The 8174-nt window shown below is 34.1% G+C and overlaps 1 protein-coding gene across 2 annotated transcripts; it reads right to left on the bottom strand.

Moving 5' to 3' along the window:
* Window positions 1-1458: 1458 nt before the first annotated feature.
* Window positions 1459-6977, bottom strand: ATSRL1 (PRP38 family protein). Of its 2 annotated transcripts, XM_021442233.2 has the most exons (5): window positions 6838-6977; window positions 6066-6366; window positions 4931-5011; window positions 3790-3861; window positions 1459-2545 (listed from the first exon to the last, which is right to left on the bottom strand). In XM_021442233.2, the coding sequence occupies exons 2-5, from the start codon at window positions 6351-6353 to the stop codon at window positions 1625-1627; spliced, it is 1362 nt and encodes a 453-aa protein (XP_021297908.1). In that variant the 5' UTR covers window positions 6354-6366; window positions 6838-6977; the 3' UTR covers window positions 1459-1624. The 2 variants fall into 2 exon arrangements, with proteins under 2 accessions (XP_021297908.1, XP_021297909.1); XM_021442234.2 differs by lacking the exons at window positions 6066-6366; window positions 6838-6977 and adding an exon at window positions 5612-6058.
* Window positions 6978-8174: the final 1197 nt, after the last annotated feature.

Genomic DNA, 8174 nt, shown 5'->3' with positions numbered 1-8174 from the left:
ATATATGCCCTTGTGTATTTCCCTGAGAGGAATGACTAGTACGACACTCTCTAGTGAAATGTCCCGACTGTCCACAAGTGTAACATGAGGTGGAACCTGGCATGCACTGTCCTTGATGCTTCTAATCGCAAGTGGAACATGAAGAGAAAAGAGGATGACTCTACCTAACACCCCGCTGACCTTGAGGTGAAATCACTCTTTGATCTCTGCTGACTCCATATCTCTCAGTATCTCTTCCCTAATGGGATCCTTGTGAACTTCCTCTTGACCCAACACCATCAAGTTTACTTTTTAATGCATTCTTTTCAATGAAAAATATATCCTCAAACTATTGGAGAACTAAAAAATTTGATGAAAATAGACTGTTTACCTCAGCAAAGAATTTTATGGTTTTCGAGGCAAATACAGCTTCACATTTCCAAACCTTCAAATCAAAATTTTTTGGGTTTTTTATTCTAATTAAAGTTTTGCAGGGAACCATAATGAGATTTTTTTAAAAAGAAAAATTTGTCTAAATTAAAAAATAAGGTAAAATAATCTAATCTTTTTAAATTTTTTTCATAATTCAACTCAGGTCTATTAATATTTGAAATGGACAATCTACCGCAAAAGAATATCTTTTGCTAGACAAATAAAACTAACTGTTAATCAACCATTAATATTTTTGCTAATTTGATGATATGACAATATTTCTCAAACTATTTTAGTTTCATTAGTTTTAAAAATTACCATACTTTACAAGTAATAATTTTTCATTTTTAAAATTTCTTTCCTATTCAATAAACAAAATTCTCTCTACCCTACCTCTTGTCAACCAACCTCATCGTGATTAAATCTAATCGTAGAATATCAAATCCAATCAAATCTCCTTGGAAACGCAAGCTAGCCATGTTCCCCTTTGCCCAAAGGAGGTCAAGATCACACTCCCTTAAAGGAGCACTGGTCGAAAAAGAGTGCAGCCCTGAATCATGCTTCCTTGAGGTCAATGCTCCTCTCGCGCTCCCCAAGGGAACCCACCCGAATCACACTCCCTTAAAGAGATCCAGTCGATAGGTGACTAATCAACAAAAAAGAACGCTACTCAACTTAAGAGAAAAATAGTGAAAAGGAGAAAAATATACATATATTTTAATCATTTCAAATACTAATAAACTCGTATAAAAATATAATTAAAATTATAAAAAATAAAAATATTTTTTCTTAAAAAATAATACAAAAAGATTTATAATCTTAAAATATTTACATAATATTAAATCTATCGACCAACTATTAATAATCAAACTATCAAAAACTGAAATAAAAAAAACCAAAATATTTTTTTAAAAGTTTCAAACAAACTGCGAATTTTACCCTTTAAATTTTGCCATGACCTGCACGGTTTTAAACGCATCATTTTACTTACTAATAGCTAAACAATTTTTTTTATAACTTAAAATGTTATCATGCTTTAAATAGAGAAACCGAAAAAGATAATGAAAAGATTAGTATACATGTCAGCTGCCAAATAATGCCGACAAGTGCATCCTTCAATCCAGCTAGCTTTACTACAGACAGTAAAAGTTCATAATAAAGTTTTTTGTTTCCTCAGTCTGATTTGCAGGTGCAGCATGAATACCTAGATGCACTATTTCCAAGTAGAACCACCTAGCCTTATCACCTCTTCGCCACTGTTGTCCCTCCTAGGTACCCTTTCAAAGCCATCCCCTTTTTGATCACTTAAATCACCGTACAGATCCTTAAGCTTCGCCAAATTGCTGGATGCAGATGTCTTCTCCTTGCTACCCTCTTTCAGTGGACTTGAATGACGATCAAAATGACTATTTCCGGCTTGCAAACTTCTACTTCTGCTCCTGCTTCGACTCCTGCTGCGAGTTCGGCTTCTGCTCCTATGAGAGCTAGCTACTCTATAATGCCTGTTTTCATCACGTAACTCTTCATAGTCCCTTTTATCTGAGTACCTTGACCTTCGATCGTAATCATGCCTTCGCTCCCTATCCCTCTCCTTGTCCTTGGCTCTTTCTCTATCCCAATCCCAATCCCTGTTCCTATCCTTATCCCTATCCCGATCCCTGTTCCTATCCCTATCCCGATCCCGATCTCTATTCCTATCCCGATCACGATCCCGATCCCTCTCCCTATCCCGATCACGATCCCTCTCCCTTTCCCTTTCTCTTTCCCTATCTCGATCCCAATCCCTGTCCTCAGAATATTCCCTATCAGAATATTCACGGCTCTGGCTGCGACGGTGGCTGGGAGATCTTTTTAAATCATCACTGCCAGATCTGTCATAAGGTGGTGGTGGGAGGGTGCGACGCACAGGAGATGAGTCCCTGGTTGAAGCACGATGGGGGGCACGCTGACCGAAAGAGACAGAAAGTGCAGCTTTCACTGATGGCGGCCGGCGAGCAGTGTCATCAGATCCATGACGGTTAGAATCCCCAGTTGCACCAGAAACTTTAGTAGGCAGCTTCATCTTCTCAAGATTGGATACAACTTGCCGCAACACAGGTACAGGGATTCGGGGGAAAAGGGTGTCAAAGTAGTACTGCAACGAGAAAATCAGTGTCAACTCTTTTCCCTCAATGAAAACAAACAAAAAGGAGAAACACGACTGGGTCAAAAGTGAGGTCAGTAGACAAATCAGCAAATGTTATTCATCCTTGACAAAAAATGCAAGCCAAATGACCTAAAGGAAGTCTCACCAATAACCTGGCATTCAACTCAACTGAAGAAACGAAATTCTAAAAATTCTGGGAGCTTACAATAGTAAATTTAAATAGTAACGATCTAAATGATGACTTTCTGTTAAGTATCAGACCCTATACAGTAGGAACTTCTAGGCTGTGCTTCAAGTTCCAATCCAAGATGAGTCAAAGAAGAGCATGCATTCGGCCTGCATTACGGCTGCAAACCAATGAAATGCATTGAAAATAAAAAGTAAAAGAAAAAACTTCAGAAAGAAGGATACATTGAAGGAGGGACCAAGAAAGAGTACCTTCTTTGAACATACTACTGAAACTACAATTGCAGATAGAGCAAAAATCTGATTGTCCAGAAATTCTTTGCAAATTCAGTATGCAAAATTGCTTAAAGGTCATCTTGTATTTAAGTACTTCATTATAAGATCAAGCACGAACTATTTAGGCTAATTATGTTCTGAACTATTGCTTCTCAAATGTAGTTTCTTCAAATCTCAGCCCAAATTTCTTCCACAACCTTGAAATAGACTTCAAGTGGTTTTGGCATAAATCATTACAGGCTTAACACAAAATGCAACTTCTGTACTATGTTATGTAGCTTTAATAATTAGTTAACCAACTCTATTCATTTCACAAACGAAATCCCATCTTAGCCATCCACAGAAGCTTTTTAGACAAACATTAACGTACTCATTCTCATCAGATAAGGAATTGCTCATATGTGTATCATCTTAGGTAGGTATATTTCAAAAATCTAGAATCATGAGAGAAGAAAACCATTTTTTTTATAGCTGCAAATAGAAAATATTAAATGCAATCTCAGAATGATTTATTCCTAGATCACAAACATCAAGTGTATCACCTGTCCTTATACGCCACATAACTATCATAAAGCAAAATGCAGATTTTAATGAGCCACCCCAGAATCAACACTTACTTTTATTGATGTTATACTTTCAATTTCTCAAGTTGATCAAAATGTTATTAAATGGTCAACAATTTATTACTACACAAGAGGTGCAAATTGACATGTGAACAGCGAGATTATTTTTTGTAACATAAAGCATGTCGAATGTTCACTCCCACTGACCTGTCCAAGAAGCAAATCACGCACGTATACACCCATTGTAGTCATTCGTCCATTGGATCCAGGGGGGAATTCCTGCAATAGGAAACCATTATTTCACCTTATGCTCAAAACAGAAACTAAGTTCTACACGTTAAAATCAAGAAAAAAAAGCAAGGTAGAACAAAAATGGAACATCATTCCTAATAAATTTTATACATAACCGGAATAAGCCTTTGAACTTCACAATAAAAGGAATACACCTTCATCTTTTAATTGCATGAAAATGTGGTTAAAACACTTATTACCTTGTATTTTTATAACCACTGAATTTGAAAATGAGTGAAATTGAGTTCGAAAGAGAAAACAGGACGTTAAACCATGATATCTTTGCATTGCTAGCAGCCAAAAAAATATTTTTAAACAACAAAAACACTAGATGAACCAAAAATATATGTTTTATATTTTTTAAACTAGCAAAGCAACCCTAAAATCATTTCTCACAAAAACAAATTCCAAAAACAATTGAATAAAATTTGTCCATTCTATACTAAAAAAATCCACATCAGCATTATGGATATCAGATCCCGTCCAAGCCAGGTCTGGGCAAGATTTGATGAGCAAGACTCCAATTTTGTGAAGGGGCTTATATGAGGCCAACAAACTTGTCAGTGTGGAAGAGTACAAGCATTGAAGAAAAAAGTAGAGAAGAGCCCTAATCTACCAGACATAGAGAACTTTTCCCTTCCCCCTAAAGTGCAAAATCTATGTAATAGAGCCAAAGATAAATAGCAGATGACTAATGTATGACCCAAAAGTAAACCCCACTAAACAAAATGTAACACAAGAAGATCTCAGTACAAACAAAGAAAAAACTATGGAGCTTTATGGGAAGAAAACGCTTTTGTAATTCTTTCTTTAAAGAAACCAGTGAAAGTAGGTAAATTATGAGGCAGAAGTAAACATCATTATATGGCCAGACTCAGCATCTTTTGAGGCAAAAAATAGTTTCCTAACCTAAAGGAAATGTACAAACATCCACAAAAAATTGACCCACCATCTTACATACCAAACTAATGTAGACCATATGGTACTTAGAAAGATTTACCATATTACTATATTTAAGATGCCACAAAACACTTAAGCAGCCAAAATTTCTAGTTACCTCTTCATCTTTGATGTAAGGTTCAAACCAAGTCCATAAAGTCTTCGGATCTGCGGCATATCTCAAGTAGAGAAATCCAATCTGCAACCAAAATTTTAAGCCATCAATTATATGCATAATGGCTCAAAGCAGAATATCAACCATACAATGGAATATAAATTGTACAAAAAACCAGCAAAAATGAAGAATGAGTACAAATTTTTATGCTTAATTTCATGAAACCAGAAAGCAAGGCATTCTTAACCTGCAGGAATAGTCCACACAATATGAGTAAATTAGTATAGTTGCAACAAGAAATGCTGATCCATTATTTCACAGAACCTTGAGTGAGAAATCAATAAAAGGAAGCATCAAAACTAAGCAAGATAAAGCAAGGACAATATATTCGAGTGAAGAGTAAAAAAAGCATCAGAAAAGAAATGAATAAATAAAACCTAAGTCTTGGTATATAGTTTCTAAGAGACAAAATTAGGAGCTAGTAAACACGAGAGTTTGCAAACCTACACAATCTCCAACCTTGGCCTTAGCAATATGGGGATAGAATCTTGTTCCTACGTTCATATAAACTCTAAATCCATAGCTATAGTAGATCAAACATGCTAACCAAAATGGAAGAACAGTGCAAACTCACTCAACATAAAATGTTGATCTACCATTAACAGAAAAAGAGACTCATCAAACCTTGATATTGTAGGCATCTGCTAAACATAGCAAGGTACTATGATGTGGGTCAGCAAACTCTCAGCAACTCAAAGAAACAAGGACACCTCAACCTTTATTTGAAGAAATCTGCTAGGTAAAAGAATACAATTATAACGCTCATATATTTACTTTCATACTTTTATACCGAAACAACGAAAATAAGGCAATCATGGCCAGGTACCCCACTCTAACAAACAAGAACTTTCACAACGATACTAACGAATTATAATTATCACAATTGTGAATTTCTATTAAAAAACTTGGAAATTTCACCCGCATTACATCAAAGATCAAAACATCTGAAGAAACATAGAATAATGGAGAAAAAATAGTATCCAGCTTGCTGAAGATAGATTGATAAGATATCTATCGTTTCTGCTGAGAACAATTTTACCAAGGTTGAAGAAAGATATAAAAGGAGAGTTCCCCTTACGGCTCTAATGTAAGGAGAATCGGGATGCTTCAAGAGCCCATGCATTTGTTTGACAGTAAGCTTCATGGTAAAAAACTTGTAAAGAAGGCAAAATGCAGTCGAAGGACCACGACAGTTCCCGGTCATCCACGGCTCAACATGATCAACTTGATTGTAAATTTCATCAATGACTTCATGGTATGTCTTTAACCGGTAAAGCTCTTTGAAATAATCAGAAGACAGTATATTCATACACAGCACCTTTTCTAACAATGAATTAATCGGTTTGCCACATGTCTGTATCTCCATATCGATATGCTCACTGCCAACAGTACCCCAAACAAAGTGTCATAACCTTATTCCACTCAAAATAACATCATCTCATTTTTGAAAGAAAAAAGTCAGATTTAGAACCAGAAAAGCCCATTTTAACTTATTAAAAACAATTAAATTAACAATCTTTTAGTATTTCCGGTTGTCATAAAAAGGAACCCCCGAAATTATTCCACATACAATAACCGCACCCAATCCAATATTTACTATTAAATTAAAACAACAGAAGAAAGAAAGAAAAAAAAGGAAGGCTTGAATCAAAACCCTAAAAAGTATGATACGAACAAGCGAATCCTTTACTTAACAAAAAAAGGCATCCTCGGGCAGAATCGATCAATTAATTAATCAAATTAAAGACGAAGCTAAGCGAAGCAGTTAGATAGATTCAACAGAAAGATGCATAAACGGAAACAGAAATCCTAGAGTGCCAAAAACAAGGGAGAACAATTGAGAAACGCACCACCAAAAATCTTGATAGAACGGTTATCCAATGAATCGAATGGAAGACGAATAAATAAAGAAACAAACCCTAACTCGAAGAGAGGTTATCTCTTCGGTAATCTACCTTTCCAAAGCGAACGCCAATCATGCGTACCAATATTACGCCTTTTTCATTAGTAGGAAGAATGCCCGTGCCACGTCGCTGGTAGACCCTCGAGCAGCTCGTCAGGCCCGTGGGCTTAGTGCGGTTCGGGCTGGGTATTTGATTCGATTTCTGCGTCCAGATTCGATTTGAGATTACTATACTGCGTAAATTTTCTTTGCATTGGAAAGGTATATTAATTAATTATATTATATTATATAATAATAATAATAATTAATACGTACATTTTGAAATTGAAAATTGAAAAACACAAATACACTGTTTCAATTGAAAATTAATGGTATCTAGGACTAAAGCTTTAATAGGAAATAGATTTAGACATCAATATGTCAAGAAACAAAAGTAGAACAACTTTCTTTTCAAGGAACAACTTTTTTTTATTTTCTAAATTGATAACTATTGAATAAAAAATATTTTTATTATTATTTAATTAAATTCAATTATGATATTTTTATTTTTATTTTTCAATTATTTGACGATGATTATGATTTTTTTAAGGTAAAATACCCTACTTTTAAATTTTAATTGAAATTCCAAACAGATCCATTAATTTTTTAAATAAATATTCTGTGTTTGTTTAGCCTAACTTTTTTTTAGCTTATCTTTCTTTTAAAAACCAGATCAAACATAAATTTTGAAAAACTTTTAAAAAAATAGTTTTTTTTAAAGAATAAAATTTTTTTAAAAAGAGCCTTAGGAAAAGCTCCTATGAGGAGCTTTTTTTTCTCTCTTTTTAAAAATATAAAAAAAATTATTTTTATTTTAAAAATATCCTCATCTATTAAAAATAATTACAATATAACTCTATTAAAAAAAGAAATACCCTTTTATGATAAATTTAACCCAAATTATAACTTATAAAAAAATATTTACCAAACAACTTCAGTTTAATTCTAAAACTTATTATTTTTCATAGGAGCTTCACAATAGCTTTTAAGTTAGAAAAAAGCTAAGTCAAACAGGTTCTCTATTCCAAACTAATATCTCTCGTTGGACACATAAGTTCAACCATTAGTGTTTCTGTTAGTTTGATGATGTTGCAATATTGAAAAGATAATTTTACCCTTTATTAATTTTTAAAATGACCATTATATAATTTCTTGTTTACAAAAATAAAAAATCAGGTGATTGATGCTCCCTAAAGAGAAAAGAGTACTAGATCGATGCTTCTAAGGAAAGGAAGCACTGAGATC

The sequence above is a fragment of the Theobroma umbraticum genome, unplaced genomic scaffold (genome assembly GCF_002168275.2).
Source record: "Theobroma umbraticum cultivar Fairchild unplaced genomic scaffold, ASM216827v3 scaffold_239.1, whole genome shotgun sequence".
Classification (NCBI taxonomy): domain Eukaryota; kingdom Viridiplantae; phylum Streptophyta; class Magnoliopsida; order Malvales; family Malvaceae; genus Theobroma; species Theobroma umbraticum.
Note: the sequence above shows the minus strand (reverse complement) of the source record. Positions and strands in the feature narration are given on the sequence as shown.